The following is a 27,738-nucleotide window of genomic DNA, read 5'->3' on the forward strand; positions in this document are numbered from 1 at the left end:
GTCTCCTTTATAAAGTAATGAGCAGAAATGATACAGAGCTGGTGTAGTGAGTAGCCTATGACAGGCGTCTTGTCTCCTTTATAAAGTAATGAGCCAGAGCTGGTGTGACAGACAGCGTCTTGTCTCCTTTATAAAGTAATGAGCAGAAATGATACAGAGCTGGTGTAGTGAGTAGCCTATGACAGGCGTCTTGTCTCCTTTATAAAGTAATGAGCAGAAATGATACAGAGCTGGTGTAGTGAGTAGCCTATGACAGGCGTCTTGTCTCCTTTATAAAGTAATGAGCAGAAATGATACAGAGCTGGTGTAGTGAGTAGCCTATGACAGGCGTCTTGTCTCCTTTATAAAGTAATGAGCAGAAATGATACAGAGCTGGTGTAGTGAGTAGCCCATGACAGGCGTCTTGTCTCCTTTATAAAGTAATGAGCAGAAATGATACAGAGCTGGTGTAGTGAGTAGCCTATGACAGGCGTCTTGTCTCCTTTATAAAGTAATGAGCAGAAATGATACAGAGCTGGTGTAGTGAGTAGCCTATGACAGGCGTCTTGTCTCCTTTATAAAGTAATGAGCAGAAATGATACAGAGCTGGTGTAGTGAGTAGCCTATGACAGGCGTCTTGTCTCCTTTATAAAGTAATGAGCAGAAATGATACAGAGCTGGTGTAGTGAGTAGCCTATGACAGGCGTCTTGTCTCCTTTATAAAGTAATGAGCAGAAATGATACAGAGCTGGTGTAGTGAGTAGCCTATGACAGGCGTCTTGTCTCCTTTATAAAGTAATGAGCAGAAATGATACAGAGCTGGTGTAGTGAGTAGCCTATGACAGGCGTCTTGTCTCCTTTATAAAGTAATGAGCAGAAATGATACAGAGCTGGTGTAGTGAGTAGCCTATGACAGGCGTCTTGTCTCCTTTATAAAGTAATGAGCAGAAATGATACAGAGCTGGTGTAGTGAGTAGCCTATGACAGGCGTCTTGTCTCCTTTATAAAGTAATGAGCAGAAATGATACAGAGCTGGTGTAGTGAGTAGCCTATGACAGGCGTCTTGTCTCCTTTATAAAGTAATGAGCAGAAATGATACAGAGCTGGTGTAGTGAGTAGCCTATGACAGGCGTCTTGTCTCCTTTATAAAGTAATGAGCAGAAATGATACAGAGCTGGTGTAGTGAGTAGCCTATGACAGGCGTGTTGTCTCCTTTATAAAGTAATGAGCAGAAATGATACAGAGCTGGTGTAGTGAGTAGCCCATGACAGGCGTCTTGTCTCCTTTATAAAGTAATGAGCAGAAATGATACAGAGCTGGTGTAGTGAGTAGCCTATGACAGGCGTCTTGTCTCCTTTATAAAGTAATGAGCAGAAATGATACAGAGCTGGTGTAGTGAGTAGCCTATGACAGGCGTCTTGTCTCCTTTATAAAGTAATGAGCAGAAATGATACAGAGCTGGTGTAGTGAGTAGCCTATGACAGGCGTCTTGTCTCCTTTATAAAGTAATGAGCAGAAATGATACAGAGCTGGTGTAGTGAGTAGCCTATGACAGGCGTCTTGTCTCCTTTATAAAGTAATGAGCAGAAATGATACAGAGCTGGTGTAGTGAGTAGCCTATGACAGGCGTCTTGTCTCCTTTATAAAGTAATGAGCAGAAATGATACAGAGCTGGTGTAGTGAGTAGCCTATGACAGGCGTCTTGTCTCCTTTATAAAGTAATGAGCAGAAATGATACAGAGCTGGTGTAGTGAGTAGCCCATGACAGGCGTCTTGTCTCCTTTATAAAGTAATGAGCAGAAATGATACAGAGCTGGTGTAGTGAGTAGCCCATGACAGGCGTCTTGTCTCCTTTATAAAGTAATGAGCAGAAATGATACAGAGCTGGTGTAGTGAGTAGCCTATGACAGGCGTCTTGTCTCCTTTATAAAGTAATGAGCAGAAATTATACAGAGCTGGTGTAGTGAGTAGCCCATGACAGGTGTCTTGTCTCCTTTATAAAGTAATGAGCAGAAATGATACAGAGCTGGTGTAGTGAGTAGCCTATGACAGGCGTCTTCTCTCCTTTATAAAGTAATGAGCAGAAATGATACAGAGCTGGTGTAGTGAGTAGCCTATGACAGGCGTCTTGTCTCCTTTATAAAGTAATGAGCAGAAATGATACAGAGCTGGTGTAGTGAGTAGCCTATGACAGGCGTCTTGTCTCCTTTATAAAGTAATGAGCAGAAATGATACAGAGCTGGTGTAGTGAGTAGCCTATGACAGGTGTCTTGTCTCCTTTATAAAGTAATGAGCAGAAATGATACAGAGCTGGTGTAGTGAGTAGCCTATGACAGGTGTCTTGTCTCCTTTATAAAGTAATGAGCAGAAATGATACAGAGCTGGTGTAGTGAGTAGCCTATGACAGGCGTCTTGTCTCCTTTATAAAGTAATGAGCAGAAATGATACAGAGCTGGTGTAGTGAGTAGCCTATGACAGGTGTATTGTTACTGACGGTTCTGTTTGACCTGTGTCCTGTCCTGGCCAGGGGTGTGTCGAGTACAGAGTTTGAGTACCTGGAGGCGCTGTGCAAGTCTGTGGTGAAGGAGAAACAGCCCTTCGAGAGGCTGGAGGTCAGCAAGGAGACCCTACTGAAGATGTTCAAGGTGAGAGGAGAGGATCTCTACACTACATTGGCATCTCTCCACCCTCTGGTGAAAGATTGTAGCTCGATTATATAATGTTTTATAGATATTTCTTGTTCATTTGGATTGTGAGTAGATCAGCAGCAATTGGTATTTATTTTTTCCCCAATCTGTTTGCGTACATATTTTCAGTACAACAAATTCAAGTGTCGCATTCTGAATGAGAAAGTCACCACACCCACTACAACAGTCTACAGGTAAGCAGCTCATTATGTTTAGTTGTAAATCACAGAATATTATTTGGTGTACAGCAAATATTCAGGTTTAACATGTTGGTGAATTTGAAGAACAGAAATAGGAGTGCACTCCGGTAAATTAATTTAAATGTAATTTTTTATCGCTGCACAAACGTTTCGGGTATGAGCCCTTCAGCGTGCAAGGAAATAGCAATCAATGTCACATCAAGAAGACCACACAGGTGGGCATAATTATCAATTCAGGCAGTTGTCCCAATCAAGAGATCCAGCAGAGGGAGCTTTCGGGGAAACGTGACGATGAAATATAGATCTATAGACACACAATACAAATACATGATGTCATTACCTAAATATTTGGCATATTTATAACCTACTACAAAAAAAGCAAGAAAAAGACCATTCCTCATTAAGGCCTGTTGGGGCAAGAGTGGCCAAGCGGTCTATCTAATATGTCTCTCATTGGAGAGGTAATTGATCCCTATCTCCTCCCCTACGTGGCGCTTTCACCAATTCAATGCCCATATAATGTAATGCACTTAGTTCATGATTATTACTGTTGAAATTTCTGGCAACAGGTAATTATTTTTCCATCGTGGTTTCGAATGGAGCTCTTATGCTCACATATCCTTGTCTTAAGTTCCTGTTTGGTCTTACCCACAACATTAAAGTCACAGGAACACACTTAAGTAGATATACAACATATTTTGTGTTACATGATATTCTACCTCAAACCTTTATCCTTCCACTCGAATGGGGAGAGATAAGAGTTCCCTCTGATCATGGCATAACAGTGGACAGTTGTGACAAGGAAACTGCCATCGGGAATGATGAAATGCAATGCTTTTCTTATTAGGCAAATCTGACTGTACTAAATAATCCCTTTCAATTTGAGTGTCTCTTATAGCAAGACCTCGGGAGGGATTCAAACGCTTTACCAAAGCTGGGGTCGCTGTGTCATATGTGCTAATGTCTATTAACCACTTCCTTGATCGACCTTGAAATGGGACTGAAGGTCAACACAAAAGCTAAGAGGGAGGAGAGGGATTCCTTTGACGTGGTTGCAATAATGCATTCCACTCAGCTTGTCTTACTCTCAAGGCAATTGTCCAATAATGATTCTTTATACCCTCTTGTTTTGAATCATTCACATAAATCTTTGGAATGTACATCAAATTCTAAATCGGTCACAAATGCGAAGGATTAGGCTTTCATATATTATCGTAAAAATATGTTTTTATGAATTTGAAGACCCTCACTGGTCCATGCCCTGCTAATTTTTTTTTTTTTTTTTACTGTTTTAGATGTGGGCCTCTGATTGACCTGTGTCGTGGGCCCCATGTAAGACACACAGGAAAGATTAAAGCCTTGAAGATCTACAAGGTATGTGATGCACACACAGACTACAATATCCAATCATTTCTTAAGCTGAAAAACAGTGTCACAGTATCTCCTCTCTGCTCCTTTCTTGTAATATCGACAGAACTCTTCTACGTACTGGGAGGGCCGTTCAGACATGGAGACCCTTCAGCGTATCTATGGCATCTCCTTCCCAGACTCCAAGATGCTGAAGGAGTGGGAACGCTTTCAGGAGGAGGCTAGGAACAGAGACCATCGGAAGATTGGAAAGGTTAGTCCTCACTGTGGGGTGGTCACTTGACTGAGGAAGACTATTTAGTTGGTTTTGGTTTCTTAACACAGCCATTGAAAGAGACCCTCAATTAATATAATGATATATGTTCATATATACTGAACAAAAATATAAATGTAACATGTAACAATTTCAAAGTTATTGTTGAATTACATTTCATATAAGGAAATCGGTCAATTGAAATAAATGAATTATGCCCTAATCTATGGATTTTACATGACTGGGCAGGGGCGCAGCCATGGGTGTGACTAGGAGGGCAGGGGCGCAGCCATGGGTGTGACTAGGAGGGCAGGGGCGCAGCCATGGGTGTGACTAGGAGGGCAGGGGCGCAGCCATGGGTGTGACTAGGAGGGCAGGGGCGCAGCCATGGGTGTGACTGGGAGGGCAGGGGCGCAGCCATGGGTGTGACTGGGAGGGCAGGGGCGCAGCCATGGGTGTGACTAGGGGGGCAGGGGCGCAGCCATGGGTGTGACTAGGAGGGCAGGGCCGCAGCCATGGGTGTGACTAGGAGGGCAGGGGCGCAGCCATGGGTGTGACTAGGAGGGCAGGGGCGCAGCCATGGGTGTGACTAGGAGGGCAGGGGCGCAGCCATGGGTGTGACTGGGAGGGCAGGGGCGCAGCCATGGGTGTGACTAGGAGGGCAGGGGCGCAGCCATGGGTGTGACTAGGAGGGCAGGGGCGCAGCCATGGGTGTGACTAGGAGGGCAGGGGCGCAGCCATGGGTGGGACTAGGAGGGCAGGGGCGCAGCCATGGGTGTGACTAGGAGGGCAGGGGCGCAGCCATGGGTGTGACTAGGAGGGCAGGGGCGCAGCCATGGGTGTGACTAGGAGGGCAGGGGCGCAGCCATGCGTGTGACTAGGAGGGCAGGGGCGCAGCCATGCGTGTGACTAGGAGGGCAGGGGCGCAGCCATGGGTGTGACTAGGAGGGCAGGGGCGCAGCCATGCGTGTGACTAGGAGGGCAGGGGCGCAGCCATGCGTGTGACTAGGAGGGCAGGGGCGCAGCCATGGGTGTGACTAGGAGGGCAGGGGCGCAGCCATGGGTGTGACTAGGAGGGCAGGGGCGCAGCCATGGGTGTGACTAGGAGGGCAGGGGCGCAGCCATGGGTGTGACTGGGAGGGCAGGGGCGCAGCCATGGGTGTGACTGGGAGGGCAGGGGCGCAGCCATGGGTGTGACTGGGAGGGCAGGGGCGCAGCCATGGGTGTGACTAGGAGGGCAGGGGCGCAGCCATGGGTGTGACTAGGAGGGCAGGGGCGCAGCCATGGGTGTGACTAGGAGGGCAGGGGCGCAGCCATGGGTGTGACTAGGAGGGCAGGGGCGCAGCCATGGGTGTGACTAGGAGGGCAGGGGCGCAGCCATGGGTGTGACTAGGAGGGCAGGGGCGCAGCCATGGGTGTGACTAGGAGGGCAGGGGCGCAGCCATGGGTGTGACTAGGAGGGCAGAGGTCCACCTTTTTATTTCCCCCACAAAAGGGCTTCATCACAGACATACTTTTTGGGGATCTTTTTTATTTACTTTTATCCAAAGTGAGTTACAGAACTGCCAACATCGAAAGTGAGAAATCACTCTAATTTACTTTGTATTTTACAAACCGACATAAAGGCGCCAGCAAGCCTTAGTTCGCCTGGTGGCAAACCTTCGCTTGGAAAACGAGAAAAAGTGGAAATAAACTCATCAAAAAAATAAACGTCCTCTTACTGTCAACTGTGTTTATTTTCAGCAAACTTAACATGTGTAAATATTTGTATGGACATAAGATTCAACAACTGAGACAAACTGAACAAGTTCCACAGACATGTGACTAACAGAAATGGAACACTAACAGAAATGGAATAATATGTCCCTGAACAAAGGGGGGAGGGTCAAAATCAAAAGTAACAGTCAGTATCTGGTGTGGCCACCTATGCATTAAGTACTGCAGTGCATCTCCTCCTCATAGACTGCCCCAGATTTGTCAGTTCTTGCTGTGAGATGTTACACCACTCTTCCACCAAGGTACCTGCAAGTTCCCAGACATTTCTGGGGGGAATGGCCCTAGCCCTCACCCCCTGATCCAACAGGTCCCAGACATTCTCAATGGGATTGAGATCCAGGCTCTTCGCTGGCCATGGCAGAACACTGACATTCCTGTCTTGCAGGAAATCACGCACAGAACGAGCAGTGGAGGGACATGTCAGGATGAGCCTGCAGGAAGGGTACCTCATGAGGGAGGAGGATGCCTTCCCTGTAACGCATAGCATTGAGATTGCCTGCAATGACAACAAGCTCAGTCCGATGATGCTGTGACACACCACCCCAGACCATGATGGACCCTCCACCTCCAAATCGATCCCGCTCCAGAGTACAGGCCTCGGTGTAACGCTCATTCCTTCGAGGATTAATGCGAATCCGACCATCACCCCTGGTGAGACAAAACCGCGACTCGTCAGTGAAGAGCACTTTTTGCCAGTCCTGTCTGGTCCAGCGGCGGTGGGTTTGTGCCCATAGACGACGTTGTTAGGCGTCTCACAGTACAGACATTGCTATTTATTTCCCTGGCCGCATCTGCAGTCCTTATGCCTCCGTCCAGCATGCCTAAGGCATGTTCACGCAGATGAGCAGGGACCCTGGGCATCTTTCTTTTGGTGTTTTTCAGAGTCCGTAGAAAGGTCTCTTTTGAGACTCAGTAGCCAGTATACACTTCCTCAAAATAGTCTAAATTAATCTAAGAAAACTCAAGAAATCTGTTATTAATTTTTACGTTTTTGCCGAGGAGATCTTAGTCGTGTAATTTTACATCTACCTTAGATGCTTGGTGCAGTATTTCCAATGAAGAAATGTGCATGAACACTAGTCTCTAGTTGAATCACAAAGAATTTATTGAAGAATCCCCTAAAGTTGACCACTCATGGACGAAGGGGCATATACTTCGGCTTCCGAAGTTCGGCTGGTCTCAAAAAAATATTGTGCCCAAACAGCCGAAAAAACCCTTACCGAAGTCCAAAACGAAGAAAACATCATAATGTCTTCATAATATATGCACAAACTCTTCAGAACTTTCGACTAGGAAGTATGCGGACGCTTTAAGCATTACTGTTGTTGCTTGGTTGTTCCTGTGGGGGGTGCTGTGTGTCTAACTGCATGATGTATCAGTGAGTCATACTATGTGAGCTCCAGCTGGTCCTCAGGCAGGCTTGATCTATCCTCCCTGCGGGAGACACAGATGGCAGCAACCCCACGGCCCGTCCACTCATGATTACAACACAACACTGATCTCTCTATTAAACCATGGACTCACTGCTGCTTTTATTTTCATTGTTGTTATTCAGGGGGACAAAGTTTAAAGTCATTTTTAAACATGTTACTCCTATGATGTTGTGATCCTTTTCATTTAGAAGTTGAAGGTTTCGAAGTAGAGGACATGTCTGTGGGTGTCGTTCATGGACAGATTTGCTGTCGTTTGATTTAACTTCTTCCCCACAGAGAGGATGAGCTGCCTCACTATCTGTAACTGTCAATCTGTGAAATCTTTAAGCTTCCTCTCTGTTTGTCTCTAATGTACAACAGGAGCAGGAACTGTTTTTTTTCCATGACCTGAGCCCTGGCAGCTGCTTCTTCCTCCCGCGTGGAGCCTACCTATACAACACACTCACTGACTTCATCAGGGTAAGATGAGACCAACCAGCCTCAACCACCTACATCTAATCACAGCCAAAAGGCAGAGAAGCAATCTGTCCATCTTCTGCCAATATACAACAAACCCACCAGTAGAATTCACAATTACAGCATGATCATGGACCACTTTGGTTCTTTATAACCATAGTAACCGAAAGGATGCTGAAGTTAAGTACCACTCAGTCTTGCTGTGATCTGGTGAATGTACTTTGCAGGAGGAATACTGTAGAAGAGGTTTCCAGGAGGTGGCCTCTCCTAACATCTATAACAGTAAGCTGTGGGAGACTTCTGGCCACTGGCAGCACTACAGCGACAACATGTTCTCCTTCCCAGTGGAGCAGGACGTCTTTGCACTGAAGCCCATGAACTGTCCTGGACACTGGTAGGTACATTGGTTTGTTATTTGGCCGATTTCCCAGACACGTTTTAAGACTGGTCCTGGACTAAAAACCAACTCCGTGGCTTTGTAGTTAGTGTCCATCCGCCCTGAGGTTGGGAGTTTAATCCCCGGACAAGTTATACCAAAAATGGAAAAAATGGGACCCAATGTGTCTGCTTGGAATTCAGCATTAGGAGATAGATTGGGGGTAAGGTCCTGCAATAGACTAGCGTCCTCTACGGGGGGTGTACTTCTACATCAAGCTGCCTCATGCTGCAGAAACAGGAGATGCAAGGCTACTTGATTACTCACTAGACTAAAAACCATGCTCAATGGAGAATATCCACTGAAATGACTTTACTCCAAGACTAGGCTTAACCTTTGTCTGGGAAACTGGCCCTCCCTATATGTTATTGGTTAATATGAAGGTATGATGGCTTATAAGGAAGGGACTTTCAAAGCATTTATGTAACCTTAACTACTCCCACTGCTTCAACTGCATATCTTCTCATCCATCACCCTCTTTTTCCGTCCACCTTCTCCTGGATCCTCCCATCCTCTTCTTTCTCAGTCTGATGTTCAGCCACAGACCTCGGTCGTGGAGGGAGCTGCCTCTGAGACTGGCTGATTTCGGGGTGCTCCATAGGAACGAGCTATCAGGGACACTGACCGGCCTTACGAGGGTGCGCCGCTTCCAACAGGATGACGCTCACATCTTCTGCACCATGGAACAGGTACAGTTGAAGTCGGAAGTATACATACATCTTAGCCAAATACACCTTAGCCAAAAACTCAGTTTTTCAGAATTCCTGACATTTAATCCTAGTAAAAATTCCCTTCTTAGGTCAGTTAGGATCACCACTTTATTTTAAGAATGTGTTGAGGGAATGATTTATTTCAGGTTTTGTTTCTTTCATCACATTCCCAGTGGGTCAGAAGTTTACTTGCACTCAATTAGTATTTGGTAGCATTGCCTTTAAATGGTTTAACTTCGGTCAAACGCTTCAGGTAGCCTTCCACAAGCTTCCCACAATAAATTGGGAGAATTTTGGCCCATTCCTCCCGACAGAGCTGTTGGAACTGAGTCAGGTTTGTAGGCCTCCTTGCTCTTACAGGCTTTTTCAGTTCTGCCCACAACTTTTCTATAGGATTGAGGTCAGGGCTTTGTGATGGCCATTCCAATACCTTAACTTTGTTGTCCTTAAGCCATTTTGCCACAACTTTGGAAGTATGCATGGGGTCATTGTCCATTTGGAAGACCCATTTGCGATCAAGGTTTAACTTCCTGACTAATGTCTTGAGATGTTGCTACAGTATATACACTGCTCAAAAAAATAAAGGGAACACTTAAACAACACAATGTAACTCCAAGTCAATCACACTTCTGTGAAATCAAACTGTCTACTTAGGAAGCAACACTGATTGACAATAAATTTCACACGCTGTCGTGCAAATGGAATAGACAACAGGTGGAAATTATAGGCATTTAGCAAGACACCCCCAATAAAAGAGTGGTTCTGCAGGTGGGGACCACAGACCACTTCTCAGTTCCTATGCTTCCTGGCTGATGTTTTGGTCACTTTTGAATGCTGGTGGTGCTTTCACTCTAGTGGTAGCATGAGACGGAATCTACAGCCCACACAAGTGGCTCAGGTAGTGCAGCTCATCCAGGATGGCACATCAATGCGAGCTGTGGCAAGAAGGTTTGCTGTGTCTGTCAGCGTAGTGTCCAGAGCATGGAGGCGCTACCAGGAGACAGGCCAGTACATCAGGACATGTGGAGGAGGCCGTAGGAGGGCAGCAACCCAGCAGCAGGACTGCTACCTCCGCCTTTGTGCAAGGAGGAGCAGGAGGAGCACTGCCAGAGCCCTGCAAAATGACCTCCAGCAGGCCACAAATGTGCATGTCTGCTCAAACGGTCAGAAACAGACTCCATGAGGGTGGTATGAGGGCCCGACGTCCACAGGTGGGGGTTGTGCTTACAGCCCAACACCGTGCAGGACGTTTTGCATTTGCCAGAGAACACCAAGATTGGCAAATTCGACCACTGGCGCCCTGTGCTCTTCACAGATGAAAGCAGGTTCACACTGAGCACATGTGACAAACGTGACAGTCTGGAGACACCGTGGAGAACGTTCTGCTGCCTGCAACATCCTCCAGCATGACCGGTTTGGAGGTGGGTCAGTCATGGTGTGGGGTGGCATTTCTTTGGGGGGCTGCACAGCCCTCCATGTGCTCACCAGAGGTAGCCTGACTGCCATTAGGTACTGAGATGAGATCCTCAGACCCCTTGTGAGACCATATGCTGGTGCGGTTGGCCCTGGGGTCCTCCTAATACAAGACAATGCTAGACCTCATGTGGCTGGAGTGTGTCAGCAGTTCCTGCAAGAGGAAAGCATTCATGCTATGGACTGGCCCGCCCGTTCCCCAGACCTGAATCCAATTGAGCACATCTGGGACATCATGTCTCACTCCATCCACCAACGCCACGTTGCACCACAGACTGTCCAGGAGTTGGCGGATGCTTTAGTCCAGGTCTGGGAGGAGACCATCCGCCACCTCATCAGGAGCATTCCCAGGCGTTGTAGGGAGGTCATACAGGCACGTGGAGACCACACACACTACTGAGCCTCATTTTGACTTGTTTTAAGGACATTACATCAAAGTTGGATTAGCCTGTAGTGTGGTTTTCCAATTTAATTTTGAGTGTGACTCCAAATCCAGACCAAATTGGATTTAAATTGATAATTTTTGTGTGATTTTGTTGTCAGCACGTTCAACTATGTAAAGAAAATAATATTTAATACTCCTTACTATTTCAAGAGAATTTCCCCTCTCTGATACAAAAACTCAAGGCAAACATACTATTTTGGAGAACTCTCCAAATTTCTTTGCTCAGAAGAATTAATGCCATTAAAATGGTCTTCCTCCCACAACTGCTCTACCTATATCAGAACATCCCAGTATTCATACCTAAATCCTTTCATAAACACCTGGACTCAATTATCAATCCATTCATCTGGGATTATAAAACACACAGGATAGGTAAAAAATACCTCTGTAAATCCAAGATGGAAGGAGGATTGTCTCTCCCAAATTTTATATTTTATTACTGGGCCGCTAACCTCAGCGTTGTTACGTTTCTGCTGGATGACGCACTTCTGGCATCCAGCTGGCTTAGTATGGAGCGTGAAGAGTGTCACCCCTTCTCTATTGGCGCTGTGATTTTGTCGCCTGCCAATCTGGAGATGTCACTTTATTGTAACAATCCTATTATACATAGCACAGTCCGAATCTGGAAGCAAATTAAAGTCCACTTTGAGCTTAGACCAATGTCATTCATGCTCCCTGTCGCCAGGAATTCCCTTTATTGTTTTGAGCAGTGTATATACATAATTTGTCTCCCTCATGATGCCATCTATTTTGTGAAGTGCACCAGTCCCTCCTGGAGGAAAACACCCCCACAACATGATGCTGCCATCTCTGTGCTTCACTGTTGGGATGGTGTTCTTCAGCTTGCAAGCCTCCGCCTTTTTCCTCCAAACATAACGATGGTCATTATGGCCAAACAGTTCTATTTTTGTTTCATCAGACCAGAGGACATTTCTCCAAAAATATGATCTTTGTCCCCATGTGCAGTTGCAAACCATAGTCTGGCTTTTTTATGGCGATTTTGGAGCAGTGGCTTCTTCCTTGCTGAGCGGCCTTTCGGCTTATGTCGATATAGGACTCGTTTTACTGTGGATATAGATACTTTTGTACCTGTTTCCTCCAGCATCTTCACAAGGTCCTTTGCTGTTGTTCTGGGATTGATTTGCACTTTTCTCACCAAAGTACGTTCATCTCTAGGAGACAGAACGCGTCTCCTTCCATGAGCCGTATATAGTGTTTATACTTGCGTACTATTGTTTGTACAGATGAACGTGGTACCTTCAGGCATTTGGAAATGACTCATTTACATTTACATTTAAGTCATTTAGCAGACGCTCTTATCCAGAGCGACTTACAAATTGGTGCATTCACCTTATGACATCCAGTGGAACAGCCACTTTACAATAGTGCATCTAAATATTTTAAGGGGGGTGAGAAGGATTACTTTATCCTATCCTAGGTATTCCTTAAAGAGGTGGGGTTTCAGGTGTCTCCGGAAGGTGATTGACTCCGCTGTCCTGGCGTCGTGAGGGAGTGTGTTCCACCATTGGGGAGCCAGAGCAGCGAACAGTTTTGACTGGGCTGAGCGGGAACTGTACTTCCTCAGTGGTAGGGAGGTGAGCAGGCCAGAGGTGGATGAACGCAGTGCCCTTGTTTGGGTGTAGGGCCTGATCAGAGCCTGGAGGTACTGAGGTGCCGTTCCCCTCACAGCTCCGTAGGCAAGCACCATGGTCTTGTAGCGGATGCGAGCTTCAACTGGAAGCCAGTGGAGAGAGCGGAGGAGCGGGGTGACGTGAGAGAACTTGGGAAGGTTGAACACCAGACGGGCTGCGGCGTTCTGGATGAGTTGTAGGGGTTTAATGGCACAGGCAGGGAGCCCAGCCAACAGCGAGTTGCAGTAATCCAGACGGGAGATGACAAGTGCCTGGATTAGGACCTGCGCCGCTTCCTGTGTGAGGCAGGGTCGTACTCTGCGGATGTTGTAGAGCATGAACCTACAGGAACGGGCCACCGCCTTGATGTTAGTTGAGAACGACAGGGTGTTGTCCAGGATCACGCCAAGGTTCTTAGCGCTCTGGGAGGAGGACACAATGGAGTTGTCAACCGTGATGGCGAGATCATGGAACGGGCAGTCCTTCCCGGGAGGAAGAGCAGCTCCGTCTTGCCGAGGTTCAGCTTGAGGTGGTGATCCGTCATCCACACTGATATGTCTGCCAGACATGCAGAGATGCGGTCGCCACCTGGTCATCAGAAGGGGAAAGGAGAAGATTAATTGTGTGTCGTCTGCATAGCAATGATAGGAGAGACCATGTGAGGTTATGACAGAGCCAAGTGACTTGGTGTATAGCGAGAACAGGAGAGGGCCTAGAACAGAGCCCTGGGGACACCAGTGGTGAGAGCGCGTGGTGAGGAGACAGATTCTCGACACGCCACCTGGTAGGAGCGACCTGTCAGGTAGGACGCAATCCAAGCGTGGGCCGCGCCGGAGATGCCCAACTCGGAGAGGGTGGAGAGGAGGATCTGATGGTTCACAGTATCGAAGGCAGCCGATAGGTCTAGAAGGATGAGAGCAGAGGAGAGAGAGTTAGCTTTAGCAGTGCGGAGCGCCTCCGTGATACAGAGAAGAGCAGTCTCAGTTGAATGACTAGTCTTGAAACCTGACTGATTTGGATCAAGAAGGTCATTCTGAGAGAGATAGCGGGAGAGCTGGCCAAGGACGGCACGTTCAAGAGTTTTGGAGAGAAAAGAAAGAAGGGATACTGGTCTGTAGTTGTTGACATCGGAGGGATCGAGTGTAGGTTTTTTTCAGAAGGGGTGCAACTCTCGCTCTCTTGAAGACGGAAGGGACGTAGCCAGCGGTCAGGGATGAGTTGATGAGCGAGGTGAGGTAAGGGAGAAGGTCTCCGGAAATTGTCTGGAGAAGAGAGGAGGGGATAGGGTCGAGCGGGCAGGTTGTTGGGCGGCCGGCCGTCACAAGACGTGAGATTTCATCTGGAGAGAGAGGGGAGAAAGAGGTCAGAGCACAGGGTAGGGCAGTGTGAGCAGAACCAGCGGTGTCGTTTGACTTAGCAAACGAGGATCGGATGTCGTCGACCTTCTTTTCAAAATGGTTGACGAAGTCATCTGCAGAGAGGGAGGGGGGAGGATTCAGGAGGGAGGAGAGAAGGTGGCAAAGAGCTTCCTAGGGTTAGAGGCAGATGCTTGGAATTAGAGTGGTAGAAAGTGGCTTTAGCAGCAGAGACAGAGGAGGAAAATGTAGAGAGGAGGGAGCGAAAGGATGCCAGGTCCGCAGGGAGGCGAGTTTTCCTCCATTTCCGCTCGGCTGCCCGGAGCCCTGTTCTGTGAGCTCGCAATGAGTCGTCGAGCCACGGAGCGGGAGGGGAGGACCGAGCCGGCCTGGAAGATAGGGGACATAGAGAGTCAAAGGATGCAGAAAGGGAGGAGAGGAGGGTTGAGGAGGCAGAATCAGGAGATAGGTTGGAGAAGGTTTGAGCAGAGGGAAGAGATGATAGGATACTCCCAAAGATGAACCAGACTTGTGGAGGTCTACAATTTTTTTTCTGAGGTCTTGGCTGATTTCATCTGATTTTCCCATGATGTCAAGCAAAGAGGCGCTGAGTTTGAAGTTAGGCCTTAATATACATCCACAGGTACACCTCCAACTGACTCAAATGATGTCATTTAGCCTATCAGAAGCTTCTAAAACCATGACATCTTCTGGAATTTTCCAAGGTGTTTAAAAGCACAGTCAACTTAGTGTATGTAAACTTTTGACCCACTGGAATTGTGATACAGTGAATAATCTGTCTGTAAACAGTAGTTGGAAAACTGACATGTCATGTAAAAAGTAGACGTCCTACCCGACTTGCCAAAACTATAGTTTGACAACAAGAAATTTGTGGAGTGGTTGAAAAATGAGTTTTAATGACTCCAACCTAAGTGTATGTAAACTTCCGATTTCAACTGTAGGTGACCAGACCAGCTATGGCTATTGAAGAGGAACATCTTATTAAAGTAGCTAGGTACCAGGGTTGGGGTCAACTTCAAATCGGGAAGTAAATGGACATTTCTGTTCCAATTTTCCTTATTTCTTCATGAAATGGAATTGACACCAACCCTGCTGGGTACTTAACCTCCTCGCCATTCAGATGACCCTCTGTATTCCCTTTCTCTCTCCTGCAGATTGAGTCTGAGATGAAGGGCTGTCTGGACTTCCTCCGCTGTGTCTATGACGTCTTTGGCTTCTCTTTCCAGCTGCACCTTTCAACCCGTCCAGAGAAGTACCTAGGAGATATCACTGTCTGGAACCAGGCTGAGAAGGTAAAATTAAATATGCGTGTCCATGAAATATTCCTGAAATGTCACATAAAGAAACATAATTTAAAGGAAGAATGCCCCAGGATGCATTTTGAAATGTATGTTAATTGATTCCCTCTGTTTAAAAGCAACTGGAGAACAGCCTGAATGAGTTTGGGGAACCATGGAAACTAAACCCCGGAGACGGTGCTTTCTATGGGCCCAAGGTTTGTATACAGCAGCTGATATTTCCTTGCTGGATATTTTCTTCACCCCTTCAATTAAATAAGGTCTAGAATTCTCAGGAAATCAATTTAATTAAAGGTTTGTACTTATTATAGCCATGGATATTTCCCTGGTAGATATTGCATTTCCCCTTCAATGAAATAAGGTCTAAAACTCTCAGGGAGGAAAACCATGTAATACTTTTGTTGTGCCATTTCAGATTGACATTAAGATCAAAGATGCTATTGGCCGGTATCATCAATGTGCAACCATTCAGCTGGACTTCCAGCTTCCTATCCGCTTTAACCTGACCTTTGTGGGGTGAGTGAGTCACCTAATCAAACTAGTCGTGACACAATGCTGAGTCTGTATCCTGTTATAGGAAGCAAGATTAGTCATTAATCCCTCCTTCAGTATGAGTTCTCACCTGAACACTTTGTACTAGAAAGTGGACGTAAAAGTCCTTTAAATAATTAGATTTAAAGTTGGATTTTTAATGAGATAGAAAACATTATGAAGCTCTATAAACAACTGTATAAATCGTATTCAAAATGGTAAAAAAAGTAAAGTTTTATCTTGATGAGACTAACCTCATTGAGATAAAAACATTTTTTTTTTTAACCTTTTTGAATATAATTTATATAGTTGTTTATAGAGCTAAATGTAGAATAAATAATGGTTAAATACGTAGTTGTAATTGAGCATGAAGTGGTGCTGTGACTGATATTGTTGTTGAATCCTGTGACATGTAGGAAGGACGGGGATGACAAAGCGAAGCCGGTCATCATCCACCGGGCCATTCTGGGCTCTGTGGAGAGGATGATAGCCATCCTCACTGAGAACTACGCTGGGAAATGGTGAGTAGCAAAGAGGACCAATTCATTTGTTGTGTTACATAAGATGCAATCAGACTGGAAAATCAGTCATGTATAAAGATGTTTTTCTGCTCTTAAATGTCTTAATCGTGTGTGTGTGTGTGTGTATATATAGTGTTTTGATTTGCTACTTATCCAGCCATATTGTGTTTCTTCTCCAGGCCCCTCTGGCTGTCCCCACGTCAGGTGATGTTTGTGCCTGTCAACCCTACCTGTGAAGAATATGCCAAGAGGGTAACTCTAGCCTTCTATTTCCGAAACTTGTCTTCCTTTCATATTTCTACAGTTTATGATCAGGGCCCGATTAAGAAATCATAGGCCTTCCCCCTTCCCGGCACATCATTTTCCGTGAACAAATCTGTGTACCAAGATGCAAATTCAATGCGTGGTAAATTTACTGTTGACGAAAAAGCCTCTTCATAATAAAGCCATAATAACATTTGTCATGTGGCATAGGCTACAGTTGAGCAGAGGCATTTTTAGGATTTCCACACGCAGTGAATTTGTTTTTATCAGGGTCCAAAACAAATCTGCCTTTTACATGACGGAAGACATTAGCTGAATCTTTTTAAATAGCACACAACTGACCAAAATTAGTGGCTACTCTGATTGACAAACTGAGATCAATCTGGTCTTGAATTCAAACAAACAATAACCCAGGCCAATGAAGCGACACGCAGGTTGTACAATATTAGGAGGAAATATATACATATATATTATATGTGTATATATGTATATTATATACAATATATATAATAGGCTACAGTCGGCTACTAAATAAAATGTGATGAGTCACAGTGACTCAACTAATGATGATTAAACCATAAGCTACACCATAAGCTACTCACGGTGATAGGCTATTGCCACGACGAGCACATCACATCGGCTCTCTCAAGATAAGCTACTTTTAAAAACAGTGGTGCTGTTCGCAAAATATTAGGAGTTTTTGAGAACAATTTCCTTCTATTGGTTCTACAGACAGATTAGTTTTCACTATTCGGCAGTAAGCAAACTGTACATTTTTCCCGCAATTGTATTTCGAAATTTGCAAAAGGCAAACCGACAACTGCAACTAACCATAGGAATATAATCCATAGATGGCAGTTCCCATTAGTCAGGACTGGCGTCCATTGCTAGTGTACCAATGAGTTTAACAGTCAAATTGCCAGGGTATGAGGTTACAAACCCCTTCTATGGATTATATGTCTATGGCCACAATGCGAAAAGCTGTATATTTGGTGCGCATGCTGCCCAAACTGCAGCCTTCCTGACTAAGCACACTGGTAAATGCCAAAGTAAAGGAAACACTTGAGTAAAAGAGAGATACATAATAGTATATGTTATGGTGTAGTGTGCAGTTTATTGGCATGGTTTAGGTCCACTTGTTAAATCTATGCCAAGGCACATTGTAGCTGTTCTGTCAGCTTGTGGTGGCCCAACACACTTTTAATTTTAAAACACTTTGTTGGTGTTTCCTTTATTTTGGCAGATACCTGTATGTACATGTGATAAAAATAAATCCAGTTATTTTTTAAACTATTGATCCCCTATGGCTAAATTATGCTCTGTGGTGTATTTTTAAACATTGAGAGCGGTTCCTGTGGTTGGATACAAAAATTACATACACTGAACAAAAGTATAAACTCAACTATTTAAAAGATTTTACTGAATTACAGATCATATAAAGTAAGGATATCAGTAAAATTCAAATGAATTCATTAGGCCCTAATCTATGGATTTCACATGACTGGGAATACATATATCCATCTGTGGGTCACAGATACCTTTAAAAAAAAAAGTAGGGGCGTAAATAAGAGAACCTCCATTTGCCTCATACATTACGACACATCTCCTTCGCATAATCAGGCTGTTGATTGTGACCTGTGGAATGTTGTCCCAATCCTCTTCAATGGCTGTGTGAAGTTGCTGGATATTGGCAGGAACTAGTTGTACTGTTGTACACACTGTTGTACACGTCGATCAAGAGCATCCCATACATGCTCAATGGGTGAGTATGCAGGCCTTTTCTTTTTTTTGCCTCTTACGGGCTTGGGCACGGCCCTGACTCACACAATTGACCAGTCACATTTATTTATGCAGTTACCCAATAAAGGCAGGGTCCCCCAGTTACCCACATGGGCCCCTTACCTCCTCTCCTTCCCCATCTGATGATTAGCAGAGCGGCAGCAGCAGGCTGTCAACACTTATTGAGAGCGGGCTGAGCGGGAGTCCTATTGTAGTTGGCGGTTGCAGCATACATTTTTTTTGTTGATGTACTACATGTATTGTATTTTTGTTTTTTGTAAAAAACACACATATATATATATATATATATATATATATATATTTGCCTCCTCTTGGGCCCCCCATGGGCCTGGGCCGAGGGGCTTCAGCCCTGAATTAAGATGGCCCTGTTCATGATGCTGCACATTCATCATTCCGTTCATCATGATATTAACCTATGTCTGTTGGCAGTTCCATTTTATCAGTTCATCTTCCAGTCATTTTTTATGAATTTGTATTTAATGAGTGGTTATTCTGTCCTTCAGATGTGTAAACAGTTTGTGGAGGCTGGATTCATGGCAGACGCTGATCTCGACTCCAGTTGCCTCTTAAACAAGAAGATCCGCAATGCCCAGTTAGCCCAGTACAACTTCATCCTGGGTAAGAAGGATGGTCTATTTTTTGGAGGGGCCATTCATATATTCATGACTTTTACTGTCACAATGTTTGCTAGTATTGAATTTTCTCAGCTGCCAAAAACATGATTGTACTCATCACTACAGAAATGTTGTTGTTGAAAATGTGAGTGTGTTAGGGCAGCTGTGTGTGTTGTGATTTGGCAGTGTGGGGACTGTGAGCTACTTTGTGCTTTGTGTCTTGGCAGTGGTCGGTGAGAAAGAGAAGCTGACTAACAGCGTGAACGTACGTACGAGGGACAACAAGGTTCATGGAGAGCTGTCCGTCTCTGAAGTGCTGGCTCGCCTGACCCTGTTGAAAGAGTCACGCTGCCGGAACGCTGAGGAGGAGTTCTGAGGAGAGAGGGTGACCACATGGTTCCCAGAAGACAAAATGTTTTATGCCAGATAGTTTTCTCTGTCAACAATAGAAGAACAAAAGGGACATGTTTATGTGAATGCAAGAGGTCTGTGTGGAAAGGATAGACATGGAAAGGGGTAGATTAAATGTATTGACATTTAAAAATCTAATTTTCTAATCAACTGACAGACCCTTTCTGTATTTGGAGTAGTTGAATATGTATGTTTCTTTGATTGTCGAATCAATTTGAAAGAATAGTGTCAGGAAGTGAGAAACAATATTGGTGATAATGTATTTGGTACAGTAGTGCAGGGTTTCTTCAAACTAGGTCCTAAGGCCCCCCCTGGTTTCCCATTTAGTTTGTTGCCCTAGCACCACACAGCTAATTCAAATAATCAAAGCTTTTTGATAAGTTGGTTATTTGAATCAGCTGTGTAGTGCTAAGGAAAAAAACAAAACATGCACCCGTGGGAGGCCCCAGCACAGAGTTTGGGAAACCCTGCAGTAGTGTATAAAAACTATGCTTTTTACACTAATCTGAAGGATAGAATGTGGATGAAGGAAGATGTCATGAGAATATTATTTATTGGGTTGAGGTTAAGCCAAATAAAACACTTTTGGGAAATATTAAATAAAATCATGAAGTAGCTCTGTCCTCTTGTTGGATTGTGTCTTGGAACAAAATATTGTGCCTCCCCTTTTATTATTTTATTGTTCATTGGAGATGCAAGTAACTTTTTTCATTTGACAAAAAAAATACTTTGACCCTCTTGAGGTCTCTGCTCTTGAATAATCTTCATAAGTCCCCTTTAAATGGGCGGGTCACAAGGCTAAGAAAGGGATTGAAGTTGATTTACGTTGGAACAATGGCTACCGTCAGTCAGATGTGGCCATTTGAGAGAAGACCCTACCTAAAAGCCCATGGAATCACAACACTGTTCATTTTGGATCTATGTTTGCGATGTGTGAATGGTACGGTTATGTAACAGAACATATGCTAAAGCGGATTTCTATATGCCAGGGCTAGGCATCTGTGATTTATGTTTTTTCTCCCCCCGATGCTAGTTAGCTGGCATAACGCGTTACATTAGCTAGCTAGTTAACAATAGTTTATGGCTAGTATCCACACAATGATAGTCTACAGCCAATTTACTGTATTCTGGTCCTACTGTATTTTATCTGGCAAGCTTGCTAACTAATGTACAATTGCTCCAGCAAGCTGTGTTTATTAGCTTGCTAGCTATAACAGCTAACTACATGATGCACCCTCCCCCTTATATGCCAACTCCTGTCTTCCAGGGTACCTGAGCTCCCCACACGTGGGCCAGGAGCCCCCTTACAGCCGAGATGCTCAGCCAGTCATCACCAGCCCGGTGGTTCCTTCTCCATCTGGTAAAATCTCCCCAGCCTCCATCCATGGGATGTTTTTATCATGTTGACACTGACAGTGCCTCTTTGGTATGCGGTTACTGAATGAGGTCCATGGGACAACATATCTTGTGAATTATTTTGCAGCATCTCCAACTGATTCAGATGGCTATGCTGCCAACTGCCCCAGTGGGGGTCAATGCAACAGACTGCCTGCTGACTGCTTCAACTGCAGCTATCATCACAACTGTAGCTATGGCAAACCAGCGTCTTTCTCTTGCAAGGCCAAGAGAGGAGTCCACTGCACAGTGAGTTCAGTTCGCCAGTTGGACACAGATTGTTCTTGACAAAGAACAAGGAGCTCCATTTACAAAGAAAGTAAGTAACTGTAGCACTTTGTCATTGTGCTGTTGATGCTTCAGTATGCTGTTTATTTTTCTCTGCTTGCAGGTGGAGTCGGGGAAGCAGCAGACCAACTTCTCCCTGTCAATCACGTGCCAGTTCTGCTGGCAGCTGGACCTGTCTCAGTACAGGTGCTCCAACTCAACCAGCTGTATGACCGTTGCCTGCCCTCGCAAACGCTACAACGCCACCTGCCAAGTACTGGACCACGTACACTGCTTAGGTATACACTTACTGTACAGTGTGTCTGGTTCATTATTATTCAGATACATACACACACTTCCATATGTATTTGGACAGTTATTATACACTGCTCAAAAAAATAAAGGGAACACTAAAATAACACATCCTAGATCTGAATGAATGAAATATTCTTATTACATTTTTTCTTTACATAGTTGAATGTGCGGACAACAAAATCACACAAATGATCAATGGAAATCAAATTTATCAACCCATGGAGGTCTGGATTTGGAGTCACACTCAAAATTCAAGTGGAAAACCACACTACAGGCTGATCCAACTTTGATATAATGTCCTTAAAACAAGTCAAAATGAGGCTCAGTAGTGTGTGTGGTCTCCACGTGCCTGTATGACCGCCCTACAACGCCTGGGCATGCTCCTGATGAGGTGGCGGATGGTCTCCTCCCAGACCTGGACTAAAGCATCCGCCAACTCCTGGACAGTCTGTGGTGCAACGTGGCGTTGGTGGATGGAGTGAGACATGATGTCCCAGATGTGCTCAATTGGATTCAGATCTGGGGAACCGGCGGGCCAGTCCATAGCATCAATGCCTTCCTCTTGCAGGAACTGATGACACACTCCAGGCACATGAAGTCTAGCATTGTCTTGCATTAGGAGGAACCCAGGGCCAACCGCACCAGCATATGGTCTCACAAGGGGTCTGAGGATCTCATCTCGGTACCTAATGGCAGTCAGGCTACCTCTGGCGAGCACATGGAGGGCTGTGCGGCCCCCCAAAGAAATGCCACCCCACACCATGACTGACCCACCGCCAAACCAATCATGCTGGAGGATGTTGCAGGCAGCAGAACGTTCTCCACGTTCTCCATTGGGGTGTCTTGCTAATTGCCTATAATTTCCACCTGTTTGTTGTCTATTCCATTTGCACAACAGCTTGTGAAATGTATTGTCAATCAGTGTTGCTTCCTAAGTGGACAGTTTGATTTCACAGAAGTGTGATTGACTTGGAGTTACATTGTGTTGTTTTAAGTGTTCCCTTTATTTTTTTTAGCAGTGTATATACTCCAGCATTTTGGACTTAGGATCAAGTGTTTCATGAGGCAACAGTCCAGAAGCATGTCATCTTTTATTTAAGGGTCTTTTCATACATATATTTGACCATTTAGAAATGAAAGAACATGATGTATGTCGTCCCACCCATGTGAAGTAAGTATTTTGTCAAATGTTTAGTATTTGGTGCAATATTCCTTGCACGCGATGACTACATCATGCTTGTGACTCTACAAACCCCTCGAATGCATTTGCAGTTAGTTTCGGTTGTGTTCTGGGTTATATTTTGTCAAAGTAACTGAATTATGATTTTCTTTCTGAGTAGATAAGATACTTCTAAACACAATTAATCCTGATAATGCCATTATTAAGAAAAAACATGAATTAATCATGAATAATGAGTGAGATGGCATTCAGAGGCTACAGCAAAACATGCTAAACTCTCACCATTACCAATATCTGGGGAGAATAGTATTTTTTGGGGGGTATGCCCTTTGTGCCTCTAACCTTCTCACTCATCATTATTCATAATTGATTCAAGATTATCTATAATCATGTTAGCATCCACATGAATGTAGAAGTGTTCAGAAACATCTTCTATTCTTACTTACAATAAAAGTGATTCAAATGGCACAAGACATTATTCACCATTCAGTTCCAATTGGGCAAAACAAACCCCAAACGCAGTTGAGTCACAAGCTTAATGTAGTTTTGGCGTGCAAGGAATATGGAACCAAATTCTAAACCTTTGACTACACTATAAGTTAGTTTGTCCAAATACTTATGACTCCTTCAAATGGGGGGACTAGTTACAGGAAGTGCTTTAAGACCAATATGTATGAAAATACCCTCAAATAAAACATTATCTCAAATCTAAAATGCTGGAGTATAGAGCCAAATGCTTCACTGTTGAAATGCATTTGGAGGGGCGTGTAATACTGCCTGTATTTTGTTCTCAGGTAAAAGAGTATTTCAGAAACGTTTGTACTGCAACTGGACAGGAGGGTACAAGTGGTCTACAGCACTGGCACTCAGGTAAAACCCCTGCACAAGCATACTGTCAAAAACTCTTAAGGATCTGACCCCTGCCTAAAATGATATACCCAAATCTAACTGACTGTAGCTCAGGACCTGAAATAAGGAGATGTATGTTCTTGATACCATTTGAAACTAAACATTTTGAAGTTTGTGGAAATGTGAAATGAATATAGGAGAATATAACACATTAGATCTGGTTAAAGATAATACAAAGAAGAAAATATGCATTTAAAAAAATGTTTTTTTTTTTACCAGCTTTGAAATGCAAGGCAAAGGCCATAATGTATTATTCCAGCCCAGGCACATATTTTGCCACTAGATGGCAGCAGTGCAAAGTTTAAGATTGATCCAATGAATCATTGCATTTCTGTTCAAAATATTATATCAAGACTGCCCAAATGTGCCTAATTGTTTTATTAATACATCTAAGTTCATAATTGTGCACTCTCCTCAAACAGTAGTGTGGTATTATTTCACTGTAATAGCTACTGTAAATTGGACAGTGCAGTTAGATTAACAAGAATGTAAGCTTTCTACCCATATCAGATATGTCTATGTCCTGGGAATTTTTTTGTTACTTACAACCTCATGCTAATCTTATTAGCTTACGTTAGCTCAACCGTCACGTGGGGTGGGGTGGGGTGGGGGGGACCGATCCCGTAGAGGGGACACCGATCCCGTAGAGGATTTATTAAAGGAAGGCTGAAACAAAAAATGGTTTATCTGGTTGCAAACGGCTTATGTGGCATCGATATTAGTCAGAAACATTTATTTTGGTGCCAAAACTGACTACAAAGTGTAAATAGGACAGCATTTTAAGTCAGTATCTTATAAAACTGAGATTTGTGAGATTTACGAAATCAAGAACAACAGTGTTTTCCTTGTGTTCGGTTTAGATTTCAATTCTGTCCACACAGGACTGCTGTCTGGCACGGCTTGCAATACTCAAATCATCCAGAGCACAGGTGCATGTGTGCTGCAGTGCATGCTATCCAATCGTAGCAGCAGAATCAACCTGCAGAACTACCAGTAATTGACAGTCTTGGGTTGAAAGAATAAGGACAAAACAAGCCGTGATGAAGGTTAAAAGCAGCAAGTGTCCATCCTACCACCTCTGACAACAGAACATCAGCTGTAATTTTATTTTAATTTCCCGACGATTGTACACGTTGACTTGCCACCCTTTGTCAACACCAAGAAGGTGGTCTACTGCTTACGGCCGACGTTCAATATGGTGCGCCTTCCCGCTTAGATGTCCATGTCTTCTATGCTCTTCACTGTTACCAGTAGAATCCCAGTTGTGTTATTGTTGTGTTTCTATCTACAGCATTACACTAGGTGGATTTGGGGCTGACCGGTTCTATCTAGGCCAGTGGAGAGAGGGTCTGGGCAAACTGTTCAGTTTCGGTGGCCTGGGCATCTGGACCCTGATTGATGTGCTGCTGATTGGAGCGGGCTATGTGGGGCCAGCCGATGGCTCCCTCTACATCTGAGACCTGTGATTGATGCCCACTCCACAGGCATGATGGTTGTAGGGTTGATACCCTCTCCATTTCAGTTTAGACTGTCTGACTGTAAATATCCACTCTATGGAGATGCCATTCCATTATCACACCATCTGCTTGCACAAACTCCCACTGTTTGCAAAGACTGACTTCTTGTCCCATCTGCCACCAGTGCAGCTTCAAGGTCAGCCTTGTCAGGTCCGCCTCTAGATCATCAAGCCCAAGCGTCCTTCACCGATGTACTGTAATACAAGCTGCACTGAGCATCGTTTTGGAGTTGTTTGGTTAATGGTGATTAGAGTTGGTCAGGCTGATATGGACTGACTGGAGAATGGGAGGTAGGGACAGTTAAGCAGTGCTTGGAATTATATTGTAACAATGGCCACCTATGGTGCTCCATGGTCATGCATAGGAGACCAGTAACCATGGCTACAGAACACAAAATGGACTTATTATAATACCGATAACAGAAACAAAAAGTGCTTGGAAGTAAAGCAGTGGTTCTTCCCTGTAGGTTTTGTAAAAGCATGTGGCACCTGCTAAGTGTGGTGGATGGTAATGTGCATCGGTGAATAGCAGATCAACCTTTCAGTGTTCTGTCTGCAAAATAAACCAGCAAACGAGTACTTGAACGGTTATTTTCTTTGGAGTGTAACATCGCAACATGAATGTCAGATTGCTTGGTTGAAAATGTGGTTGGGATACAGATTTTGGGAAATTACATGGTTATTATGGCTGGGGCGTATATTGTGTAGTTATATTTATTGCATTGTGGATGTGCACCACATGAGGCTGTTGAGGGGAGGACGGCTCATAGTAATGGCTGGAACGGCATTAAACGCATGGAAACCATGTGTTTGATGTATTTGATACTATTCCGCTCCAGCCATTACTATGAGCCCGTCCTCCCCAATTAAGGCGCCACCAACCTTCTGTGATGTGCACCAATATGCATATGTCAGATTTCAGCATTATATGGTGTAACGGATGTGAAAGAGCTAGCTAGTCAGCGGTGGTGCGCGCTAAATAGCGTTTCAATCGGTGATGTCACTTGCTCTGAGACCTTGAAGTAGTGGTTCCCCTTGCTCTGCAAGGGCCGCGGCTTTTGTGGAGTGAGGGGTAACGATGCTTCGTGGGCGACTGTTGTTGTGTGCACAGGGTCCCTGGTTCAGGCCCAGGTATGGGCGAGGGGACGGTCTAAAGTTCTACTGTTACAATGACATTGCACTACAGCTCTGCATGCCCAAAACACACAATCTGTTCTCGTAAAGCTGTGCAGGCGTCAACTAGGTCACTAACTGGTTCAGAATGGTTTTTAGTACTAGTTTTCAAAGAACTTGTACAACAGGTTTTTTTCTTCATTGCTAATCGCCCAGCCCGAATGGTTACGATATGTAGCCTCCCATATCCAGAGCTTGAGTATGTGTGCTGCACACTGGTAACCTATATTTCTGGTGAAAATGTGTTCATGTTCTGGAGGTAGGATTTGTTTTTTTGGAACACTGTAATAACAATGTTTGAGAATTGTAAATATAAATTTGTGAAATATTATTGAACTTTGTGCCTTATTGTCTTCAGCCTGCTGTTAGTATTGTCTAGTATTATAAGCATACTTGAATAAACAAAATCATCTGGTGTTATTTCCATGATGATTGACCTAGACTTCACCTCTACATTCTTTCACACAGTAAAATGCCATGCCACATCTTTGAGACAGTGCTGTTGGATACAGAAATACAGGCCTACAGAAAGATAAGCTCACTACCGTAAACCAAGAGCTTACTGACTAATGGTTATGTGAATACATACACCATATAACATACAATTGGTGCTAGCATGTGTTAGTGCTTCTCATTGGCTAATCGGCATACACTCCCCATCCCCAGTTCCTCACTTACTGTTATGTACCACCTCCAACAGAATGTGTTTGGCCGAATTGACTGACCGCCACCTCTACATTTTGGCTGGCAAGGCTACCCAGTTAGAATAATAAATGCCAGTCATCCTCACTATGCCATATATCTCACTGAGCATGAATACAACCTGTAAGAAATTGTTTCATTTTGGGTTATGTATTTTTAACCGAACACTTCTCAGTTGAGGCTGACGTATCTCAACGAATAGCATCTTAAAATACAACAGCAATAGAACCATATCGATGATACGAGACAATCAGTACTGAACAGAACAGTAATTCTTTAATTAAATGAAAGCAGTCTTTCTGGGTTAATTGACATTTATGGAAACATTGTGAATAACATTACTCCTATGAGCACGTGAGTTCTCTTAGGTAATAGGACAGTCATTTGCAGGTTCATATTCATTGAGAGTCAACAATCCTAAGTGAATGAGAACACAACTTCCATTGTGGTGAAATCCCCTATGATTAGTTTAGAATTGTTAATCGTGAGTGATGACAGACTATTCATTTATTCCTGTCTTATGCAAGAATTAGTTTGGCATTTCATTGGATCTCCCAGCAACAGCAATAGGCTATTGGTTCCTAGGATGTTATACAGTACACTGAACAAAAATATAAAT

General features: G+C 44.4%; 2 protein-coding genes across 2 annotated transcripts in view; both read left to right on the forward strand.

Moving 5' to 3' along the window:
• Nucleotides 1-20,283, forward strand: part of LOC118370883 (threonine--tRNA ligase 1, cytoplasmic-like) — a 28,651-nt gene extending 8,368 nt beyond the window's left edge. Inside the window, exons 6-19 of the mRNA XM_035756104.2 lie at nucleotides 2,507-2,624; nucleotides 2,796-2,860; nucleotides 4,162-4,240; nucleotides 4,341-4,487; nucleotides 8,057-8,155; nucleotides 8,380-8,546; nucleotides 9,115-9,277; nucleotides 15,378-15,515; nucleotides 15,641-15,718; nucleotides 15,937-16,037; nucleotides 16,469-16,573; nucleotides 16,753-16,825; nucleotides 19,141-19,255; nucleotides 19,479-20,283. Of these exons, the coding sequence (XP_035611997.1) occupies nucleotides 2,507-2,624; nucleotides 2,796-2,860; nucleotides 4,162-4,240; nucleotides 4,341-4,487; nucleotides 8,057-8,155; nucleotides 8,380-8,546; nucleotides 9,115-9,277; nucleotides 15,378-15,515; nucleotides 15,641-15,718; nucleotides 15,937-16,037; nucleotides 16,469-16,573; nucleotides 16,753-16,825; nucleotides 19,141-19,255; nucleotides 19,479-19,627 (1,597 nt within the window). The 3' untranslated portion in view covers nucleotides 19,628-20,283. The remainder of the gene's footprint in view (nucleotides 1-2,506; nucleotides 2,625-2,795; nucleotides 2,861-4,161; nucleotides 4,241-4,340; nucleotides 4,488-8,056; nucleotides 8,156-8,379; nucleotides 8,547-9,114; nucleotides 9,278-15,377; nucleotides 15,516-15,640; nucleotides 15,719-15,936; nucleotides 16,038-16,468; nucleotides 16,574-16,752; nucleotides 16,826-19,140; nucleotides 19,256-19,478) is intronic.
• A 74-nt stretch (nucleotides 20,284-20,357) lies between these two features.
• Nucleotides 20,358-26,748, forward strand: LOC118370884 (TM2 domain-containing protein 3-like). The gene is made up of 6 exons (XM_035756105.2): nucleotides 20,358-20,602; nucleotides 20,930-21,022; nucleotides 21,146-21,306; nucleotides 21,449-21,623; nucleotides 23,614-23,689; nucleotides 25,020-26,748. Exons 1-6 carry the CDS (start codon nucleotides 20,497-20,499, stop codon nucleotides 25,183-25,185), a joined length of 777 nt encoding a protein of 258 aa, XP_035611998.1. The 5' UTR covers nucleotides 20,358-20,496; the 3' UTR covers nucleotides 25,186-26,748.
• Nucleotides 26,749-27,738: the final 990 nt, after the last annotated feature.

The sequence above is a fragment of the Oncorhynchus keta genome, chromosome 14, assembly GCF_023373465.1.
Source record: "Oncorhynchus keta strain PuntledgeMale-10-30-2019 chromosome 14, Oket_V2, whole genome shotgun sequence".
NCBI classification, from domain to species: domain Eukaryota; kingdom Metazoa; phylum Chordata; class Actinopteri; order Salmoniformes; family Salmonidae; genus Oncorhynchus; species Oncorhynchus keta.